Genomic DNA, 24,748 nt, shown 5'->3' on the forward strand with positions numbered 1-24,748 from the left:
CCTATCGCATCCAGCAACCATTATATCTATGTGTTAACCTCACTACACAGTCCTGGGTGTGAAATGTGGCCCCTCTCTGCTGCAAAGACCAGAGGAAAAACGTAAGACAAGTCTTGAGACAAAGGCCTAAATCATCTTTTCTGTATTTCTTTGCTGCAAAATGTACCATCATAAAAAGCTCCCTATTGGTGTTGGGTAAGGGCTTAGGGAAGGGACATTTGGTGGCCATATCTGTCATCCATAACATCTGCTCCCTAGAAGGGGAGAGAGCCTGCTCCTTGGTGGGACTGTTGTTATTACCCCTATCTCAAATCTCTGTCTGACAAATTCCTTTCCTCTTCTACTGACCACATCAATGGCCACTTTCCCTCTGACAACCTGTTCATTTTACACAGGGCCCTCAGATACTCACCAAGGAGCCTGGATTCCCTCTGCTAAAGGACTGGCCACACTGTACTCCAAGGGACTACTTGTTGCAGACAGGGGCAATGACCAGTTCATATTTGTAACCAGAGGGCTTGGTTGGCATTGGGTAAGTTCCAAGTCAATGTTTAAAATGTTATTTTTCTTTCTGTGTGTCTATGTACATGTGTATATACACACATGACAACCATGGAATGGAACCAGTGTGGTCCAGCAGAAAGTGCTGGGCTTTGGAAGGATACCATATTCTGAAGCCTGCTCTGTCCTTACTTTAAACCTTTACAAGGTTCCTAATGCCTCTGAACCTCAAATCGGCCACCTGTAAAAAGGGTCTGCTTTATGGCCAGCTTTACAGATATGGGATGAATGTTAAATAAGAATTATGCAAAGCCTGTAGTTCAGTGCCTGGCTAGGGGTTGGAGGAAACACAGAAAACAGCAGCTTTCATGACTAGGCAGTGTGAAAGCCAGGAGGATGAGGGCGCAGGCCAGAGCCCTTGACTCTCAAACAAAACAAAAAACAAAAACAAAAACAAAACAAAACCCCCAAATCCTTTGATATGTAAAAACGCACACTGTCTCTGTTTTGAGCTATACCAGTACGATCTAGAGAGTGGGTCCCTGGATGGCCTCTCCCTCTTTAACATGGAAGCAGGAGGTCTCAGTTCCAACTGCTAAAAATAGGTGATACCAACAGGCATTTCGGGGCTGGGCAGGGCACCATGGAAACGAGGCTTGGCTCTTTTCATTGAGCTGGAGATATAAGCTGGGTACACAAAGAGCCATGCCAAGAGCTCTGCTGGTCAGCCCCAGACCTCTGATCCTCACGTCAGGGGCTACGTGTGGGTATAAATACTTGCAGGAGCCTGAATTGTGAGGCAATAATCCAACAGCAAAGCCAACCATTCCTTTCCCATCTTCTACCCTACGCTCCCCAGAAACACCTCCCATGACATCCAATTACCTCCCAGGCCCTGTGAAAATCAATGACCCCGAACCAGTCATCTCTGCAGACTTTCGCAAAGGGCCCTGGCTTAAATTTGCTAAGAGTCCTCCTGCAGGCAACATGGGCTGACAGGTTGCAGCCAACTTCACCTTCTCAGTGTGCCCTCCTATGACTCTGGTCCCTCATCGGCTTGCCCAGAGAGAGCGGAAGTGCCCTGCTGTGGGCCAGATGTGCTTTGTCCCGTAAAGGTTCATGTGCTGGGAGCTTGGTCCTCAGCGTGGTGGTGCCGAGATGGGAGAAGCTTTGAGAGGTGAAGCCTAGTGGAAGGAGGCTGTTACGGAGGCTCGACCCTCACACTGTCTGTGAGGAGTGACTGAAGTCTCACAGGATGGGACTGGTTCTCGAGAGGGCAGGCTGTTATAAACTGAGGCCAGCCCATACACATGGCCCCTTCTGCATACAGCTGTGTCCCTTTCTATTTCTCTGCCACATTATGGCACAGTCAGAAGGCTCTTGCCAGAGGCCAAACAGATGAGACCACTCAATCTTGAACTTTCAGCTTCTAAAATTATGACCTAAATAAACCTCTTTACTTTATAAAGTACTCAACCTTAGACATTTTTTATACAGCAACACACAATCGACTAAAACAGAGACTCACACCTATGTCCCAGATTATAAAACCTTTTCTTCTTCATGAACTCACTGCGTTCTTCAATTTCCTTGTGAGACAGATGTTGCTACCAACACATTACAGAGAGAAGCACTGAGGAATGAACACATCTGCTTGAAACTGCAAAGCCCAAGCCAGCACACTCCTCACTGTGACCTGCCAAAATACAACAACTTTGGTTTCACCATTTAGAAGGCAGAGAGATTTGGCAGATACCTCTCTTAAGAGTCATTCTGGAGATAAGAAAGAGGAGCCATGTTGTGTGCTGTGCCCAAGAACCACCAAGTTAAGAAGAGGAAGTCCTGGACCTTAGGATCTAGTCATTGGTTGATATATGTTTACACAGACAAATAAGCAACCAGAGGCCATATAAGCAAGCTGCCACAGCAGGCAAATGAGGTCAGAGGTTTACACAGGAAAGATGCTGGGTGCTCAGGACATGCTTCACGAGTGGTGGCCAACTGCGATAACCTTGAAGGAGGGTGAAGATGGACCTTCCAGGGTTCACACAAAGGCCCAGAGAAGAAGGCACATTGGTCATCAGGACCCAACCTATAATGATGCCTGCTGAGAGATCAAAGACTGGGATGATAAGAAAGGCCCTGGTAGTCTCTTCTGCTGCATACTCTTACATCCTCTGACTCTAAGGTGATGAGGATCCCACACTTGCCTTTGCAGGGAGGAAAATTCTTTCACATCCATAAAGCAAGATACTAGCAAGTCTCAGAACTTGCAGAGTCTGAGCACCTGCAGGTGTATGGCCTGGGTCCTGTTGTGAACATCCCTCCTACTGCACAGTGACAAAGCACTGGCAGGTGGGAAAGCCTGCCAGCCAAGACAGCAGAAGATCACAGAAAAGTCTTTTATAACGGGGTCACATCCAGGGCTTTCTGGGAAGCCAAGTGGCTAGGGGGAGGGTCACCTGGGGATGAGGACATGCCAGCAAGGCAGCAGACACTGGCTCTAAGGGCATAAACAGTACCTATCTTCTCCCTTCTAACTAGTGGAGACACAGGCCTGGCATGCTGGCCTCCCCCACAACCTCAGAGTCAAATTTGAGGCCAAGGGAGAGAAGGTGTCTCTATATGAGCCCACTAGAGGAGTCAGAGGCACAGCAAGGCACAGGGCCCAGGCCAGAGACATGCACCCAAAGGGCCTGCAGCAGATATTTCAAAACCAAAACCAGCATATGTTTTATGACACACAGAAGACAGAATAGAGAAGCTTCAAGGGAGAGAAGGGCTGAAGAGTGTCAGATGCTGGGCAGCTGGGAGATGCTGAGGACAGAGGGGGTCTTTGAATGTGGCACTCAGGAAGCAATTGAACCCAAGACTGTGAATACATGTGTAGAAAAAAAAAGGCAGAAGCAGGTGGATCTTTTCTCTTAAGACAGAGACAGGATAGACAGAGAGAAATTGGAGGTGCAAGGCAAGAAAGTTCAAGGAGTTTCAGCTAAATGACCTTGGTCTTCTCAGCAGGTGAGGCCAGACGCAGGGCAGTCTTTATGGGGACAAGACACAAATCAGAAAGGGAGCTGTGGGGCACTCAGCTGTCAGGGACTAACCAGGCTTGAAGTGCAGCTCAGGGGCTTGGACTTGGCTGAACCCATGTGCTGTGCTGGTGCCAGGAGGCATAGCTGTGACTCTCCAGCAACACTTGGCAGCCTGTGGGAAGCAGCAGAGGGAACAGACGGGCCTGTGTGCTAAGGGTGGGGGATGAGAACCAAAGGCTGCATGAGAATATAGGTGAGATATCAGAGGTTCGGGTGCAGGTGGGAAGGAAGGCACAGGTGGGAGGAGGCTGGATGATTATGGGCCAAGACCATAGGGAAGATGGATGGACTCAAGGGAATTTATCGTGCAATGACAAATGTCAGAAATCTGAGTCTGGGAATGACACCAGGACCTACAGGGGATCTGCGTGAGGTTTAATCACTATGGAAGGCAGAAGCAGCAGGATCACAAGTCTGAGCCTAAGCCTGAGCAACTTAGCAAGACCCTGTCTCAAAAAATTAAAAACGGGTTGGAGATGTGGCTCAGTGTGAAGGCCCTGGGTTCAATCTCTGTTACCACACACAGACAAAAGAAGAAGGGGGAAAGGGTAAGAGTAGTGGGAAGGAAAAAGGAAGAGAGAGGCAGAAGGAGGAGAAGCACCAGCTCATATGAGACGAAATAGTGTCTGGAATATTAGAAGGGTCAGCAACTTGAATCTTGAGCTTGCCTAGGGGAAGAAAAGAACCAAGACACAAAGGCCTTGAGGGATGTGAAGGACAGCAGTGAAGTTAAGAGGGCAGGACACTGGGTGGCTCAACTTATAGGAAGCACAACTGGACAGGGAGGTAGAAAGGGAAAAGCTGGGATGCATCTCCCTAGGGCCCAGTGGGCTGCAGTGAATCTTTACCTGAAAAACAGACCATGCAATCAAGGAAGTGACAGTCATAGGGGTTAAGGAATCTGTTGGAGGAAAATAGGAAGTCCTGGTGTGTGTGTGTGTAGGAAGAAATATATTACACACACACACACCCCTACTGGGAGGCCCACCCAGGAGGCACTGCAGACAGAGGCAGTTACGTCTACATTCTATTCTATGGCCTAAGGTCCCAACATCTCATTGACATTCTCCGGGAGACCCAATTCCCAGGCACGAATTCCGAGCAGCTTCATCTTATACTTGTCATATGTGGTCCCCCAGGAAGTAACTGGTAAGCATATTTCAGGTGTGGGCAGCTCTAGGTCTCTAGATAGAATATTGTTGCAGGGATTCACCTTTCTAAACATTGTCTAAAGGAGTACCTACTCCTCCTCTGCCCATCCCTCCTTCTGACTAAGTTTGTTTACTCTTTTTATCACCTGTCATTTTATAGCTATGTTCCTCACTTAATCCCCAATGCTTAGAATAGGGTCCGATGTATAAGAGGCACTCCATAAACATTTTTAGACTGTTGAATAAATTATCGTTGAAACCCAAAACTAGATCACATTGGGAAGGAAGACTATGCAGTCACTAATGCCTACTAGAAAAAGAGTGGTTCTACACATGCGCAGGTCACTCATTTTAGCAGCTTCACTGTAAACAGTTCTGCCTCCAGGAAAGCAGAGGAAACCTGTGATAACTTATCACCACCTCCTGGAGGTGACTTGTTTTGACTGCCCTCTGCTCCTTGCAGCCTGGCTGGGACTCAGCTGTGTTCAGTGTACCCGCGCTCTACCAGCAAGACTCTGTGAGAAGTTGGTAATGCAGCATCATTGGAAGAATTTCTATAATATTTCTTCTTCTTCCTACCTACCCTAGAAATGTGTCCACAATGTGTTATATGTTCTGAAGTATTTCTTTAGTGTACCCCATGTGTAAATTCTAGTTATGGGCTACCTCAAGGCAGGGCAGATCCTATAAGTAGCGTGGATGCATTTCACTCAAATGCACATCATCACTTGCCAATGCACGTTACTGGAACAATATCACAGTTTTACTTCTGTTTTTCTCTACCAATTTCTAGCAACTGTGGATCTGCAATTAGCATGAAAAGCCAATATGTCCTGAAAAGAATCAAAGCAATACATACTGTGACCTGGGCAGAGTCGAGGAACTGGAGGCCAAAGTAGTCTGTTTCCACAAGGTCTAAGTGGTATACGATCTGATCAAACAAATCCTGGCCTTTGGCATGTTTCTGGAAGACAAATGGGTAGAGGAAAAGACAAAGTGTGATAGCTGGATAACAAACAAAAAGACTTTGAAATACTTCCCTAAACTGAGTAATTTTTTAAATTTAAATAATTTAAGTGTAACAAACTCATAATTAAATTCAAACATCGTATAATAGTATAGATAACTACTCTTAATCCTTGGTAGTCTCTCCTTACAAAGACTGTTTTTTTGGATGAATTCCTACATGTGATGGTAAGCTTTGCCAAAATCAGGCAATCTTGAATGGAGGTACGATGGGGCTCTATGCAGGAAAACCTGGGCTGACTCTCGATGCAGGCAACCTTAGGAAATGTGCCCCATTCTTTGGAATTGGCTCTCTTCCAGCCATCTGATTTCACAGAACAAGGAACCATGGCCCAGAATGAACAAAAGACATTTGTGGGTCATAGGCCACAAAGCCAGGGCTAGAATCTAAATTCCAGTCTATCCCAGGGTTTTAACCATGGTACACGGATGGAGCAGGAACACAAAAGATGGATCAGACCCAAGGGCTCAAGTCCTGCCCCTGCCCCTTATTAGTAGGTGTATCCTGGAATAAATCATATCTCTTTAAGCTTCTCTTCCTGCCCTGTAAATAGGCCTAGTGATTGCGGTTTTCTCACATCTTGTTGAGGGATACTAAAGGAGAAACCACTGAAGTCTATAACTAGCAAAAAGGCTCATCAGTACTTAAACAGAACACAGATAGACATGCACCTCAGGTAAAAGTGACATCATTGCAAAGAAAACAAACAACATCACACAAGGATTAAAGAACCAACTCCTTATTATAAAAAAAAACCTGGTGAATAAAGGGAAAGAATCCAGCACTGATCCTGCTTTTATGTAGCAATGGGTAACCAAAGATTGTATTATGTAGCAGGATATATAGAAATTAACTCAAAATGGATCAGAAATGTAAGTGTAAGAATCCAATTTATAAAGAGTCTGGTCTCAAAATGAAGCTAAAACCACTGCCTGGTCAGCTCCAGCCCAACTCTGGCCATTGTAGCTGCCACTGGATTGGGGGTGGGGGAACCACAGTAGTTGAGGATCATGCAGTAACGAGAGATCCCCAAACAAAATGATCCAGGGGTTTTGGTTTTTTTATTTACTCTTACATTGAAGAGGTAGAGGCAGCAATGAGGGCTCAACCATACAAAGTTGATGGGTGTGTAGTGGAACCAAAGAGAGATGTTTCTAGAGAGGATTCTGTAAGGTCTGGTGCCCATCTAACAGGGAAGACAATTTTTGTTGATAGAATTAAAGAAGATACAGAAGAATATAATTTGAGAGACTACTCTGGCTAGATTGAAACCATAGAAGTTACGGAAGACAGGCAGAGTGGGAAAAAGAGAGGATTGCTTTGATAACTTTTGATGATGATGATACAGTTGATAAAATTGTTCAGAAATACCACACTATTAATGGGCATAACTGTGAAGTCGAAAAGACCCTTTCTAAATGAGAAATACAGTCTGCTGGATCATGAAGAGGTCGTGGAGGTGGATCTGGCAACCTTCTGGGTTGCACAGGAAAGTCTGGAGGTGATGGAAGGAATTCTGGCCATGGTGGAAGAAGAGGCTATGGTGGTGGAGGGGGTGGCAGCAGAGGTAGTTATGGAGGAGGTGATGGTGGATTTAATGGATTTGGAGGTGATGGGTGGAAACTATAGCAGTGGTCCTGCTTACAGTAGTAGATGGTGGTAGATGAGGATATGGAAACCAAAGTGGTGGACTTGGTGGTGGAGGAGGATGGTATGATGGTCACAATGAAGGAGGAAATTTTGGTGGTGGTAACTATGGTGGTGTTAGGAACTGTAATGACTCTGGAAATAATAGTGGTCAACAGCAATCAAGTTATGGACCCATGAAGTGGGGCAGTTTTGGTGGAAGAAGCTCTGGCTGTCCCTATGGTGGTGGTTACGGATCTGGTGGTAGAAGTAGTGGATATGGTAGCAAAAGGTTTTAAAAACCAACAGAAAAGGGCTATAGTTCTTAGCAGGAGAGCAAGGAGTTATCAGGAGAGTTGTGGGTTGAGACAGTCATCCCAAATGCATTAGAGGAACTGCAAAAATTTCCCCAGAGGGAACAATGATCCATAGTCAGAAAAGTTACTGCAGTTTAAACTGGGAACCCTTCTGGCTCAGGACTGTCACAGCCGCCGTCTGCAAAAGCGCAGCTACTGATTAATACAAGGTAGTGTCGATTAGATGCACATCCCGAGGTCTTTTAGCTTTTGTAGCTTTGTCTTTTTTTTTTTTTTTTCTCATTACATCAGGAATGTTGCCCTATAAACTGTGGTAGTGGTACCAGGAATAAAAAATTATGGAATATTTAATTTTTCAGTATTTGTATAGTTCAGTTTTTCTACATTTTAGTACAAAAAATTTAATAAAATGCAGTTTTGAAGGTGTTTCCTTGTGAGCTAACAAGATCACTGTTAATTACTATTTTGTAGGAATTCTGCAAAAGTTAATTGTAAAGAAACACCTACTGACTTGCAGATTAAGTGGAATAAATCTACTTCCCCCATTTCAAACCATGATATGAATGGGCACTGATGTGGAAAGAAGTATTTGTATGTTTGCAATGTGTTTTTTCAATAAAATAGGATTGGGTATTTAAATTAGCATATTTGTGAATTTAGAAGCAGTACAATTACTTTCAAAGGAAAAATCTCAAAATAATTACTGGTTTTTGTACATTTTCTTTCAAAATGCAGTCATGATTTTAGCGTGTTAGATTTTCTGAGTCCTAGCTAGTTTAAAACATCTCCATTCTACATTTACCTTGGTCACATTTCATAGTTTTTGGGCATAAAGAAATGTCTACTGCCCTCTATTTAAGTTATGGAAAAGGGTAGTGGATGTTTTCCTTCTTCCACAATAAAAGTCATTAACTTTATGAGATACAAGAACACTAAGCTTGCTATGTCTGAGCAAATTAGTGGATACTCGGTTTTGTTTTGTTTTTTTCTTTTTAAACCACACAAGAGGCTCAGTTTTTAAATCTTGAGTTACTTTTCTTGCCCCCTCACCCCATATAAGCTTTCAGAGCAAGAGAATCATGCATTATCGAACACCTAACTGGCTGGCATGTTTTCTTCTGTTTTCACCCTATACATTTTGCTGAATGAAATCAAAGATAGTTCAGGTGTAATTGTTCAAAACAACTTAATGCAGCAGAAATGTAGCATAGTTGTTTAATACAAGCATATCACTTCCCAAATACCTGAATTCAAATCTGAATAATCTTCAAGTTCTTAAATTCCTAAAGAACACATTGTGTTCCTCGTTTATATCTTAACCTAAATCGCGCTGGTGTGAGTTATCAATTTGTTTGGAAGACCCTGGTTAGGAAGAGTTTTAGATTTTAAGGTTATATATATGTCTACTATTTTGCAAAAATATCCAATCTATAAAATTCTCAGAATAAAAGAGGCACATTGTTTCATGGCCTTAGGCAATGGTTTACTTATACCAAAAGTATAAGCAAAAAGAGAAAAACTGAACTAGGCATCAAAGTATAAAATTTTATACTTCAAAGACATCAAGAAAGTGCAACCCAGAGCAGAAGAAAGCAGTCAGCCCTCTACATCTGCTCCATACTGACTCCAGTCCCCACATAAACAATGTAGTATCTGCATGTAACTTAGACAATCCTCTCGTATACTCTAAATATGCTATAGATAATGTACAATACCTAATACAATACAAATCCTATGTAAATAGGTGTTGCATTTCATTGTTGAGAACATAATGACAGAAAAAAGTATATACATAGTCACTACAGACGCAATTTTTGGAAACAGTTTTGGTCCACAATTGAATCCATGGATATAGAAGGTTGAAACTATAGCTGATGGGGACATTTTAACTAGAATAAAGAATTATTATAATCCCACAATAAAAAGACAAAGACCTAACTAAAAAACAGCCAAAGGATAGAGTTCACTTAAAATATACAAATAGCCAATATGCACATGAGATATGCAACATTATTAGTCATTACAGAAATACAATGCAAAACCACAGATACCACTAGGATGGTTAGAAAAAAGAAGACATAATAATAAATGTTGGAGAAATTGGAAACCTCATACACTGCTGATGAGTGAAAGAATAAAAAGTTATATAACCATGATGGAAAATAGCCTAACAGTGGTGGTGAACCTATGGCACGCTTGCTATTGCATTTTGCTTTTAAGGCAAAAGATGTTAGTGCAGAATTGTTTTCTCTAAACTGAAACATCAGTATTCAGTTTTACTTGCAGTGCTAGCACTTTATGATAAATAAGAGGGTTTTGCATTGCAGTTTGGACTCGTCTCTATAAGGTTCACCATCACTGGCCTAGCAGTTCCTCAAATAGTTAAACACAAAGTCATCGCACTTCTCAACAATTCTAGTCCTAAGTATATACACAAGAGAAATAAAAACTTAAACTCACTAAAAAAAACTGTACATGAATGTTCACAACAGTATTATTCATAATACCAAAAACACAGATACCACCAAAATGTTCATCAATTAATGAGGAAACAAAACGCAGTATACCCATTTGATGGAATATTATTTGGCTATAAAATGCAAGAACTGATACATGCTAGCACATGGATGGACCTAGAAAACACTATGCTTAAATGAGAGAGAAGCCAGTCACAGAGCACTACACACTGCATGATCCCATTATAAGAATTGTCCAGGGTAGGCAAATCCACAGAGACGGAAATTAGGTTAGCAGTTGCTTAAGGTTGGAGGGTTTCAGGGAGTGGGGAGAGGCAAAGGAAGTGGCCTTTTGCCCATGACATGTTCTAAAACTGATCATGGTGACATGTATACCACATAATAAATGTCCTCAAAGTCACCGAATTGTACACTTTAGATGGGTGAAATGTATGGTGTGAATTTCGATAAAGCCATTAAAAACAGTAGATGGGTGGAGTTTTTCTTTTTGAAGTATTCCAACAAATTAATAAAGAAGGAACCAGAGAACTGCAATATCAACATTTTGTAGCCCCTAATTAATGGTAGGCTGTAGTGCTGGGCATGAGTGGCCACATACATCACAAGAAGAGACACCCAGTATGTGTATCTCCTGATACAGAACACATCACCCAAGTCACAACTAGTTCCACACCCTTCTCTCCACAAGGTCAGCCTGGGAAAAATCCCAGAAACTCCTCAGGGCATATAACCCAGTTTCTTTCTTCAATAAACAAAACATATTGGAAAGAAAGGAACAGGAGGGGACACCCACAGATTAAAAGAAATATAGAAGACTTTTTATGAAGAAAGGCAAAATCAAACTGTAATGTCTAGGATGCACACTTGGGTGACAACACTTGAACAAGAAAGTGATAAAGTGACAATAAAGTCAGAGTAATTGCTGCTCCTGGTAGGAAGGGTACATGGAGGGCCAGCAGGCAGGGAACTATCTTTGGATCTGGGTAGTGGTACAGGGTATCTGCTTTTGAAAACCTCACCAAACTATACCTCTGTTTTGTTTGTACATCTGCATCATATGATGGATAAAAAAGTAGAAACAAGGGCTGCAGGTTTAGCTCACTGATTCAGCATTTGCGTAGCATGCACAAGGCCTTGGGTTGACTTCCCAGCACCACAAAGGAAGAAAGAGACTTGGGGTGTACTCAGTGCTAAGAGCATGGGCCTAGCATGCAGGTGGCCTTGGGTTCAATTCCTAGCACCCAAAAACACAACACAAAATAATAAAGTTAAAACAAAAGCTAAAACTATTTCTGTACTGTATTGCTGACTTTCCTTCCTGGAACTATTCCTGTGAATGCAACAATTCAACCACAACAGACAACAGAATGTGTGATGCGGTTCTCTACAGCACAATCTACTGGACAAAGAAAGAAGGGAGAGAGATGAACCAGATAGTCTCTCAGCCATAGCCACACAGAATGGAAGACACATCAACACTGCTGGACACTGTTTGGCCATTATAAAAGATAACAACAAAGATGAGACAGAAGTCAGGAAAAACTGTATGATGACAGTAGGTAAACAGACTATAAAGGAAGAGGTAAGCTGTGATTCCCAACTACACAAAAACACACATGCGTTATTTATTGTGGACAGTTTGATAAAAACAGGAAATTCGCTAAAACAAAAATAGCTGTGTTGTTAGGAGGGAGAAATTGTGGATAGTTTTCTTCCCAAGTTTTTTCTAACACTGATCTTCTGGCAACTGTTAAACAACAAGTACAATTTTTAAAAAGACAAAAACAAGGTATGACGATGCACGCCTGTAATACCAGCAACATGGGAGGCTGAGACAAGCAGATGGCAAGTTTTGAGTCTAGCATCAACTTAAGGGATTTAGTGAGACTGTCTCAGAATTTTAAAAAAGATAAAATAAGAAAACCACTGACAGTCATCCTTGTCGCTGGTGAAAGTCCATCTTACGGATTTTTTCCCCCTGGTCCTCTCCAGCACGCCAACCTAACAGCACCTCATCAATGGGGCTGCAATGCTTCATTATCATGTTTCCTAGTGGGAAGAACTAGTTAAGAAAAGCTTTAGCAGCAGGACATGGCAGAAAGAATTGAGCCAGGAGGAAGTAAGAGCCTGTGCTCTGGTCCCAGATGGGCCACCAACTGTGACTGTGAGTAATACATTATTTCCCCAAATCCGTATCACCAGTCTAGACTTGTCCTAGGGCTGCTGACATGGTGCCCTGAATATACAGAGACATAAAACTCAACTGGCCCCAAATCTAATCTACTCTCCACTTACAGTTCTGTATTTAGGTTCAGGGCTTACCATCCAGGCATGTGATTTCATCACTCACAGAATATCAACCAAAAAGTCACCATTTTACTTGGGTAAAATGAAAGGAGTCAGTGTAAACTTCTGTCCAGGTCACTCCAAATTTCACTTCCCTATGTCTTTCTAATGTGACTGGTAATGTCAGAGGAGTTCAGGGTGGAGGTTGAGGAAAGTAACTTCCTAAGGTGGCGGGTCCCTTCTGCCATACCGGACCCTCACTCTGCTGGACTTGGAGGTGACAGAGTCTGGTGGGTAGGCACAGCTGGTGTCTTCCTGCACATCTGTAAACACTCCCCTGCACTCCCCCATCCCCAAGGAAGCTCCATGTTTGCTATCTTCTGCTAAAAGAGAGAATTCCCAATGGCCCCTTCTAGCTCCAAAAAGAATCCAGTAGAATGAGAGGGCTGGAATTGAGGGGTCCCTAAAACACAGTCCCCAGCAGGTTACTGGGCAGGATGAAGATAGAAGGATCAAGGCCACTCCATTGAACCTATCATCTCCTCCTGCTCTTAGCCCCCAGAGTATCTATTCTTAAACCCAGGAAGGCTCCGGATAACTCCATTCACCTGCACCACCAGCCCCAACATCCTACCTCCTAGAACAAGATCAGGAAGCCCATACATGATTATCTCAAGCTTAGCCCAACAGTTCCCTCTTTCAGGAGCCAGAGAAGTTCTCCCTCTATTCTCCCACAGGCAGGCACCTACCTGCCTGTATTTTACACACGATTGCCTTGCACAGCTGCTGTCTGTGCTCCCTGCTGCAGATCGAGTGTCCCCTAAAAGGCAGGGGCCAGCTGTGTCTACCTGAGCACCCACCTGCCCACCCCTCTATCCTCAAAGCACAGTGCCTATTCACAGTATATAACCAGCACTCTATAAATCACTATTATTTTACGCATGGATGGGTAGCTGAGGGATGTGTGGTGGGACCTGGGACCAAGAAAGAGCTACTATGGATGGGCCATGCTAAAGCACTTGACAACAGACTGGTGATATTTCACAAGCAGCAGGCCTAAAAATGAAAATATGCTCCTTAAATATTTTCATATTAAGTATTCCATGAACAAGTGCCTAGGGAACCACACTACACTCCCAAGGCCATTTACCTAAACACAATTTTGTTGCTATTATGTGAAGTGCTGTCTAGTGGATACAGCAAGAGACAAATTAACGTGACAAGACTAGGAAGCCAATCCTTGTTGCCTTCTTATTATTTGGGTCTCGCCCCAACGATGAACTCACTCATTCTTTCACTCATCCACTCATTCATCATTCCTTTAACAAACGTGGTGCCAACCACCACTCCAGATGTCAGGGTCCTAGCTTGGGCTTCAAACTCTGGCAGGGGAGTAGCTAGTCCCTGGGAAGCAAGCACTTCTTAGGGAAGACTTTTAATATGAGCTTAAGACTCAATCCCATAAGTAGCAACATCACTTGATTTCCACTTTTCAAAGCAGCATGTACCAATGTGAGGCCTTACTGTGTCAGGATTACCATTCTGGAATCCAAAGGTGCTCTATCTACTCCCAACGTGTACAGCAAGCTGTCCCCAAACACAGCAGGCTCTAGCAAGCTTTACCCTTGAGTTCTCACATGAATGTTTTCTAATTTTTCTGCCTCCCATCTCAACACATCACTTTTCCCAAGGACCAGCAATCAGTGGTTTTGAGTCGGTATGTTTTGGGCAGCAGCTCATCTGACAAGAGCTGAAAATAAAGAAGCTCATTAAAATTGTAAAAGTACACAGTTGCCAAAGAACATTGGGGCAGGTAGGCAGCCGGCAGGGAAAAGCATGAACTTTGTGCTATCTTTGCCAGCCAGAGGTTCCTATTTTGCTGATTCACTGGCTCCTAGCCAAATTCCTGATAAGAGAGACTGCAGGACAGCTGATGTCTTAGCTGACCCCCAAAATAAATGAGCTATCCTGGTCTTAGATAAGATATTGCTGGCAATGTATTACTGCAACCTGACCCAAGGGCAACATTAACAGGTTAAATCTGGTCCTGAAAGAACAAAGAAGATTAAAGCCAGCTTGTTCAAATCTCATTCACTCTCACTAACATAAGACGCCAGGCATCCAAGGTAGATTTGAAATAAGAAGGAAGAAGAAATAAGCTGTGTGTGCTTGACAAGTGTACATTCCAGTTGTGAAATAAATCGGAAAAGCACGCTATCTGCCCTGCAGAAGTGATTTCGGGAGCCCTCGTCTTGCAGGTACATTCACCTGCTTCACTTCCATCAGGTTTCAGAAAGCCTCTCTCACTGCCATCATGGTTCTGGCCATGTCACCTCACACCTGGACCACAATAGCAGCCCCAAGTGATTCTGCCACTTCTAAGGTCTATTCCCTAATACCCATCTTCCCTGTGTTTGCCAGAATGGTCTTCATACAGCACAGCCTTCATCTCAAGTCACTCTGGAGCTCAAAAGCATCCGGCGGGGAATGAAGTGTAGATACCCTTAGCCCCATGTCAAGAACTGTGCTCAATCAGTACTGACAAACCTAAAATAAATTTTCTTTCTCCCCAGAGGCATATATATATATATATATATATATACACACACACACACATATATATATGTATGTATATGTATATATGTGTGTATATATATGTATATATGCATATGTGTAATATACATACATATGTATACATATACATACATACATACACACACACACACACACATACACACACATATATATCCTGGGCTCCAATCAAACTGTAAGGGGTCTGTGTGTCTGCAGTAATTTTCCAAATACAATGCTCACCCCAGCTTGCACAGCAGGTCCCAGCTCTAGGGCTTGGCTTGTGCTCTTCCTTGGCCTAGCCCACCCATCTCCTGCAGCCTCATTTCCATCCCCACCTGCATCAAGCCAATCTCCAAGACCAATTTCAACTAGCAAATTTCATTATTCAACTTCTTGTTGGCAAGCACCTTGCCCTGTTTGTATTTGTTCCTCTGCCATCTGGCATTTGGAGGTTAAAATAAACATAAACTCTGATGTAGATGAAGAATCCACAGTTCACACAATAGTCTTCAAACAACGCACCATTCAGACAGTCTGACCTCCAAGGTCCAAGCCTGATGGGAATTTTCTATATCCAGCCACGACCTGGCTTTAGAACCCTGGTACCCATCATCTCTTCCAGACCCTGTGTCTGTTCTACTGCTTACCAGGATACTGGTGTTCTAGAAACCGCACTCCACTGTGCCGTAACATTATGGCTACTGAAAATGCTGTGCTTTTTACACATAAAATATTAACAAACTCTGAATTTTTAACACACAGGTTAAAATAACCAAAATAATTGTGATAATGGTTTAAGTGCAGCTTTTGCATTTATTCTAATGAAATTCCATCTTATTTAAATTGGCCTGAGATCTGTCCTGGTAAAAACATTGTAAGACCCAGCCTGTTATTTGATCTATCAGTTAATGACCCCAGCTTTTAGTACATGGGATATGTCATAAGGTGGCCCAGTGGAGAGAGGCAATGCTGGTGGTACCCTTTTTGACTTCTCTAGTACCTCAGTAGGAGCACCTGTGTAGGGGTGACTTCCAGTTTAGCTATGAATGCACAAACCTGTCCCACACAGGCAGGGCTGTATCCTGGAACTCTGAGGGGCAGAAATGCTGGGGTGGAAACCCAGTTCTATCACTTCAATAGTAATATGACCATGACCTCAGGCACCCTCGAGCCTCAACTTCATCTGAAAAATGGGAATACGGTACTCTCATTGGCTGTCAACCTTGCTAAATTATAATAATTTTTGAAAAAACCAAGAAAGCAAACAAGCATGTGTTGTAAACTGTGGTTTGCTATGTCAACAGTTATTACTTTTCATTCCACTTGTTCACAGGAATAACATCATGTGCTTTTTTTTGTCAAATGCTTAATAAAAAAAACCAGGCACCTTAATAAAAGGTACATGAGGTTTAATAATCCCATTTAAAGAAAAACTGAGGTTATCTGATTTGGGGATTTCTGTAAGCTCATGTTGATCCCTAAAGATCAGTTCCTTCATTTGCAAGTCCTTAACACCCCTCATTTAAGTCTCTCTTGGAATGCCAACAGGGATCACAGTTGGCTTTCCAGCCAGCAGTTCCCAGAAGGCAACTGCCTCCAGGCTTGTTTCAACTGCTTCTAGGAAGTGCTAACTTCAGTTAGTTACTAACTCTGCCCTCTACTTGATAACTTGCCAGGTTCCTATAAGCCTTGGTAGGAAACTAGTTCTCTATTACAGATACACACATCCCAAATGGCCCTGGAGTCTCTGCCCCTGATATGGGTTGGATGAATGTCCCCCAAAGGTCCATGTGTTAAAGACTTGGTTCCCAGGCTGGGACTGTTGGGAAGTACTGCAGACCTTAAAATGAGGGGCCCAATGGGAGATCTTTAGGTCATTTAAGGCATGTCCTTGAAGGGGATTATGAGGCCCAGCCTCTTCTTGTCTTTGCTTCTCAGCACCAAAATATGACACTCTTATCATAGGCCCAAAGCAGGTAGCACAAGCTACCTGACCTTGAACTGAACTTTCAGAACTGAACCAAAATATACTTTTTTCTCTTTATAAATTATGTGCTTCAGGTATTTTGTTACAACAATGTGAAGATAATTAATATAACCCCCATTGCCAATATTGCTAATTCACCACAACCAAGTATAAACTTACTCCAGGAAAACATAAATACAAATATCTGAAATTACCAAATAAGCTACCTTCACATTTTATCATGAGTGAGAAATACCATCTCACACCAGCAAGATCTGGTAATTCAAAATTGGAGTGAAGTGACACATAGACCATGCAAAAGTGTCCACAGTCTGCTAGACTTAAGGCCAGGCTGTCTAGCTTTTAAATTCCACCTGTCAATGGAAGACTGCTTCAATATTTATAGATTCCATGACCCCATTTTTCAGAGGAGACTGAACCTCAGAGAAGTTACATGACCAAGTTCATACTGCTTCTAAGAGGCAGAACTAGAATTGGTGGCCAGGCTTTTAGATTTTTAGGGCAGAGTTCTACCTCAACCCACTAACTTCCCTTGCCATCTCATTCATCACTGTAGGTCGGAGCACATAGAATATGCTCTGCAAACAAGAAATATGTCTTAAGCCCAACTCAGAACACTAATACATTGAGAGCCTACTCCATGCATGATTTTGGCTATGACTGAGATGCAAGGCCACAGGGTCCAACAGAGACAGATCTCATAGGGAGGCAAGTCCTACTTTGTCTGGAAGGCAGGAAAGTCACTATAGTGTGTAGAGTGGATTATTTGCTCACAAACTAACACAGAAGCCAAGATGCAATGGGGGCAGGGATCAACAGTCTGGTTGGCTCCTGGAAATTCAATTCTGATAAAACAGAGCACATGTTATTAATTTCCTGACTTGTCTGGCTAACAATCCCTTAGAAATCAGAACAAACAACAAAACAACTGCCCCTAATTTTAATCAACAAGGAAGTAAGAAACGTTTTAAAAGAAAGTGAAATTCCTATAATCTCAGGTGAACTTAGTGACTTAGAAAGACACCGTCTCAAAATAAAAAATGGTTCATGATGCAGCTCAGTGTGAAGAACGCCTGTCATCTTGGTGTTTGAGTCACTGAAAGAAGGCGTTGATGGTTAGCTCTAAGGACAACTAGTGTACTCAAATCAGAGCAGGGCCCCTCGATATGCTGAAAGATCTGGGCAGGAAGATTCCAGGTGTAATTGTTCAACCACAGAAAAACAGCCACACTGGCTTCAACTAATGAGACACTAATTTAAAACACTGAGATTTTGCATTGCATTACTGATCAACTATCGATCTGCCACCATTCCTCTATGATAAACTATGTTAAGGCAAAGCTATATTTAGATCTCAGCAGATATTCAAATCTCACAGTTGTTCCATTTCTACCCCCTTCACAGGATGCTGTGAGCAGCACATGACACTACTGGTCACAATTCCAAGAACCATCTTTCTTTCTTACAGTCCTAGGGATCAAAATCAGGGCCTTCAACATGCTAGGCAAGTGCTCCACCACTAAGCTACACAACCAGTCTCTGGAAATTTCTTTCAATCAACTGGGAAGACTGAAAAACATCTATTGATTTCCAGTGTCTGTGTAACTGTACTTCTATCCAAACATGTGGAACAGAACTGATTCATTAGTTTAAGGAATGGGTTTCCCATTCATTCCTCAAGATCCTGAGTGAAGTCAAGGATATCTAAAGCTACTAATTCTGACTGCTGGGGAAACTGCTTTCATCCAACCCTTTAAATATACTTTCTTCTCTCAATGAAGAACATCAAACCAGCATGGCTACTCTAATTTTTGGTGACACTACTATCAAGCATAGTGATTACTATCCCACTGACAGGAACTTTAATAAAGTATCCAGCAACCTTCCTGTCACAAAGGTCCCTTGGACCAATTCCTCTGCAAGTTCTAGACTGGGATCTGCTCTAACAGTCTTTCCTATCAGGTGAGTTTAGTCATCTAACCTGTCTTGGTTCTCATGTCCAAATAAGTCCTCTCAATTCCCTAGTGAACTAGGAGACTGGAGGTGACCTGAATGACTTTTAAGGCAGATGCCTGCCCCACCAGTGGCTTCTTTCTTCCATCAAAACACAAGCAAGTACATAAGGACTTCAAAAATACCAGGTGAGAAGTGCTTAAGGTATTAATTTTAGTGTTATTTTTTTCAAATAGTGATGCGCTTATAAACACAGCTGCAAATGCTCTGACACTTCAATCAACAGAAGGTCTTTGCCTCTTTCCTTGAATCAAAAGAATTTGGCATGGCTTCATCCAAAACAAATACAGCGGATCCTTGAATTACAACAGGCCTGACATACAAACAACTTGGATTATGACCAGAATTTTAGTTTTAACTTACAACCAAAGTCTTGAATTATGAACCAAATGCCAGCCACTTGTGCTTTCAGATGGTCTCAGATATACATTTAACCTTTAAAGAGTTCTAGAAGGATCATCCTTTCCTGTGTGGAATTGAGAAATCCTGGGCCAGTGACTCTCTAAGAACACAGAGATCCCTGGAAGAAAGTGTGGCCTAAAATTATACAGAGGAGGGACTTTGAAGGCAACTGACCAACCTGAATTACAACCAGCCCTCAGAAACGAAATGAACCCCTACATCAAGGGTCCACTGTATAGTATTAGTAATGTTTTGTGATTTACAAGGCAATGTGACATTTCTCGTCATATGCTTATTCTGGAGGAAGATCCAGCCAGCACATAAACAGTCCAGCTACCCTGAGATTGCTATGCTTACAAGACCACAAGTGGATATTCCTGCCAAGACACCAGATATGGAAATGGACCATCTTGTACCATTCACACAAGTCCATCACTAGTATGAGCATCCCCAAGTGACTTTGCTGATGTGATGAGGAGCAGAAGAATCTTCCAGCTGAGCCCTGCGCAAATTCCTATAATAAATGATGGTGCCACTAAGCACTGGGGGAGTTTAATACACAACAACCGGTAACTGAAACAGAAATTACACCTATACAGAGACACAGCATGCGTGCATGACATAAATGTCTTATACAGAAAAGATTTCACATAAAGTTTTTCATAATTTAAAAAAATATTTCTTAGGAAACCTCAAAACTGTGAGGCTAATTTAGGTATCATCTGCTTCAAAACAAGAAAGTAGGATAAACAGATACATTCTTTAAAAAAAAAAAAACCTAGAAACTGCTTTTAAAAGCCACTAATTCTGTTTAGGAGAAAGATACTAAACTATCTGAGGCTGTCATATACCATATTTGCCAGTTCCACTAGAAGACATCAACAAATTTCATTGAAAATGGAGAGGAACTGTACAAATCAAAACAGACATACCTACCAAATGCAGTGTGTAGTTTCCTACTGGTTCCTGAATCAAACAAACTATAACAAGATTTTTTGAGATGAATGCAGAAAGCTAATCAAGGACTTATGACATTAAGAAATCACTGCTCATTTTGTGGAATATGATGATAATATTTTAGGTTATCCACTTAAGTATTAAGGTTAAATAAATTGCCTGAAACTTGCTTTAAATACTCCAAAAATTGGGCCAGGGATTTAGCTCAGTGGTTCTGCTGCCTGCCTTGCAAACACAAGGACCCAAGTTCGATTCCCCAGTACAAAAAAAAAAAAAAAAACCCTCCAAAAATTGGGTAGGAGATATAGCTCAGCAAGAGAGCACCTGCCTAGCATGCCTAAGGCTCTGGGTTTGAACCCCAGTACTACAAAACAAACAATCAATCAAACAAATACCTAACTCCAGAAAATAATAATAAATGAATAGTCATGTACATGACAGTTTCAACATCTTATTTTGTGTATTTGAAAATTTTCATAATAAAACTTAAACAAAAGTCAGGTATAGTGGTACATACCTATAATCATTGGGAGGCTGAGGCAGATCACAAGTTTGAGCCCCCAAATTTTTACAATTTAAGTTTAAAAGTGCTGGGGACTTTGCTCAATACAAAGGCCCTGGCTTCAATCCCCATCACTGCATGAAACAAAAAAATCTCAGACAAAATTTCCAAACATGCAAAGAAGTTGGGGATTGGAGGCTGTGAGTACACTATAGCCTAAGCCCTGCCTTATAGCATTGGCACCACTGGTTGGAAAGAAAAGTCCTAAATCCATAGTGCAGATAAAAGTGATATGGGATATACACAGGGAAAGTTACTCAAAGCATTTAACACTTAAGTTTTCCTACACAAAATACCATACTTCTGCTGTTGTCTATGTATGTACCCGAAGTCACCTTTATCCCCCCCACCTCACCCCCAGACTTTGGTACAGCTTATGAAGGGACTTTGTACTTAATTTCACAGACACAAATAAAATACTTTTATTGCAAAAAAACAAAGCACACAGCAGTGAAAGCTACTTTTTTGGCTTTGGACAAACCAAAGTCAATTTTCCATCCATTTTAACTTCATGGAAACTATGTTTTTAGCCCCTCACAGTTTCTGGGGATACAGGATTGACTTTTGACCTTATATTAAAGCACCATAATCTGCCATCCAGCAGAGTATAACATCATAACATGGAACAGGAAGAACTCCTTGGTGGACATCCTTGGATGGCCACAGTGACCAGGCCTGGGTATAGCATCCCAGTTACCAGGTAAAAACACAGGAAACCAGCACATTCAAGCCCTTCATTTTACAGATCGCAAAAACAAGGCAAGAGGCCATGTTGCCAGAGAGCCACTACAAAGTCAGAAGTAGAACGTGAGCCTTCTGACCCTGAGACTAATATACTTTTCTTCCTTAGGACTGTCTTGGGAAGACTGCATTATGGCTGCAACCTCAGTGGGAAAAGAAAAGCCTTGCCTTTCTGCTCCTGAAAGGTTAAGAACCAAATATGCCACACCAAGAAAACCAGACAGCTCAGTGCTAAAAACTCCTTGACTATAAAAAGTGCTTGGTTCAGGGAAATATTTTTAGCTTTTTTTCTTGGTTATAGTGGACTAAGGCAAAAAAAGAACCAAAACATCAACCTACTATCAAGGGGAGAAAGGAAAAAAGAAAATGAAATAAATTTGTGTCTGGCTAAACAGTAACGTTTACAATTAAAATGATGGATGTCTTTGTGCCAGAGGTTGAGTTTGAAACAAGCTGCTGGAAAAAGGGCAGCCCTGAAAATAAATTGCCAAATTACTTTTTGAAACCAGATTGCAGATTCTCCTGTGCAATTCTGAAAGCAAATAATTCTACATCAATAAATATGTAACAAATTCCCAGGAAATCCAGCTAAGAAACATGAGCAGAAAGAACTCAGTTTGGAATGGCTGGCTGCCCCCACCCATCCTATAATTTAGGAACGTGGACTTATTTTGAAAAGAGAGGTATAGCATTGCCACCATGTACCCAAAGCTTCCCTAGATGCCCCAGGCCCATGAGGACCACTCCCCTCTAATCTACACTGCCCTTTGCACCTCTAAAAGTAAAGTTCTGGACCCGATGAAGCACCCTGAGAAACAGGGTAGTGAAGGCACAAGCTGGAGTCATGTTGACCAGGTCTGAGTCCTAACTCTATTACTCAGTTCAGGTGGGGTCTGATGTCCAGGAAGTTTCTTGCCTGCTGAAGATTCTAAGGATTACATGAAGTGAGATGACTTTAATAGGGCTTGGCCCAGGGATCACCCAGAGGACAACATGGTGATAGGAGCAGCCTCATTCTATGTAGCACACCCTCTAGCAGAGCAGGGAGATGAGGCTTATGGAGGTTCAGAGAGAGGAGGTTAGTTATGCACTGAACTGTATGCTGTACATTGTCCCTCTCAAATTCATTATGTTGAATCCTTGACCTCCAGTACCTCAGAGTGCAACTGACTGTATTTGGAGACAGGGTTTTTGAAGAGGAATCTGGATTAAAATAGGACCCCAAACCAATCTGATTGGTGTCTTTATGATAAGAAGACATAGAACACATGGAGAGACACCAGGACTAAACATGCCCCCAAAAAGACAGAGGACACGGGTGAGCAAAAGAATAGCCCTCTGAAAGCCAAGGAGAGAGAGGCCTGAGAGACCACCGCTTGGTCTTAGGCCTCCAGTCTCCAGAGCTATGAGAGAAATGAATCAGGTGCTGTTTAAGGCACCAAGTCCCTGCTACTTTGTGGGGCAGCTGAAGCCCAAGAACAGAGGGAGGAATGGGGGCTTCAAATCAGGAAGCAGGTTTGAATCTGGGCTCTAACACCTTCAGCCAGCAAGGTCCCCACTTGGCTCCTTTGTCCTTCCAAGCTTGTTTTCTGTCTGTAAAGTGGAAATGAAAATATAGTGCCCGTCCCACCAAGTGACAGAAGGGCAAAATGAGACAATGCATAGAGGGCTCCATCCAGCCTGGTCACAGCCGACTCTCAGTCCCAGGAACCTGTAACCCATTCTTCTACAGAGCAAGGGCCTTCACCATGAGGTAGCCCTTGGACACTTTGCATGGTGCTCCCTGCATGGAGACTGAAAGAGAGACTATTCCAACAGCCTTGCGGCTTCCTGAGCCACAGCACCGCCATGCACACTGTGCTCCTTGGGTCCCGACCATGGACGGCATTCTGTCAATGTGGACAACGAACCCTCGAGCAAAACAGCCTGTATTTTAGTCCCTTTGTTGATCACACCAACTGCCATGGCATGGAATTGGAGCGATTTATTTGGGGAGGGCACACAGAGAGATATAGAGACAGAGATGGAGAGAAGGAGGGAGAAAGGGAGGGAATTTTCAAAAAGGTTAATGATTGGAGAAGCCTATAAACTTTTTTCCTTTAACCCTGTCTTTGGTGAGCTTGGCTGTTAGGGTCATAAAATGGTAACTGAGGCACTACTATCCACTCATCTGATAGACGGGTATACAAATAAAGTTGCTTTTTATAGGCAGCCTTTGATCTTTCTTTCTTTTTTTTCTTTTCTTTCTTTCTTTGGTGGGGAAGAGTCAGTATTCTTTTTTTAAAAAAGTCACTGCATCCCTGCAAGAAGGCAGAGAGGGTCTGGGAACATATAGCTCAAATGGTAAAATGAAATCTACACGTATATTGACAAGGCCCTGGGTTTATTCCCAGAATAGTAGAAGGTGAAGGAAGAGGAGAGGAAGAGGAGGATTCTTGGTGGCAGCAGGGGATGACATGTTTAAATGGAAAAGAGGAAGGTGTAAGGCTCGCAGCCTCCCCTTAGGTTTGGATTTATAACAATGACATTTGTCCTGTCCCTGAGGTATGCGGTTTGCAGTTAGTATGAGCTGTTGTGATTAAAATCCCAGAGGTAAGTTCACCCCACAAAGTTAGTCTTTGCCCACTGGGTAAGAAAAATACTTTCCAGTCATCTGTGCATTATACACAGTGACAACCAAATGCCAAACAAGGTACAAGCACTAGCCAGGACTATTATGCTACTTCAGAATAGAATGCACAAGTAGGAAATTATTTACTGAACTAAACTCCCAGGAACAAATATAGTAACTGCTACACATTGGTCATAAGGTAGCCTTAATTCTCCCCAGTCCAGGCAGAACTAACTTACCTGGAATGGCTTAACATCAGGGTCCTGGTGACCCCGGACCTCCAATCCCATGTCGACAAATCAGGCACAGACCTCCAACCCCATGCCCTTTAAGAAATTCACAGAAACTAAAAGAAGGATGTTACACAGGTGTCACCTGTGTGCCGGACAATGAGGAAGTTGTACTACAGAGACAGGAAATGGGT

At 42.5% G+C, this 24,748-nt stretch overlaps 1 protein-coding gene and 1 pseudogene across 4 annotated transcripts in view; one reads left to right on the top strand and one right to left on the bottom strand.

Moving 5' to 3' along the window:
* The window catches only part of Epb41l4b (erythrocyte membrane protein band 4.1 like 4B), a 116,165-nt gene that overhangs the window by 85,631 nt on the left and 5,786 nt on the right, over positions 1 to 24,748 (bottom strand). For all 4 annotated transcript variants that reach the window (XM_033759255.1, XM_033759253.1, XM_033759254.1 and 1 more), the window contains exon 2: positions 5,604 to 5,708. In XM_033759255.1, coding sequence (XP_033615146.1) covers positions 5,604 to 5,708 — 105 coding nt within the window. The remainder of the gene's footprint in view (positions 1 to 5,603; positions 5,709 to 24,748) is intronic.
* On the top strand, positions 6,631 to 7,725 carry LOC104873002 (annotated as a pseudogene).

Source organism: Fukomys damarensis, unplaced genomic scaffold (genome assembly GCF_012274545.1).
Source record: "Fukomys damarensis isolate Sample0158 unplaced genomic scaffold, DMR_v1.0_HiC HiC_scaffold_36, whole genome shotgun sequence".
Classification (NCBI taxonomy): domain Eukaryota; kingdom Metazoa; phylum Chordata; class Mammalia; order Rodentia; family Bathyergidae; genus Fukomys; species Fukomys damarensis.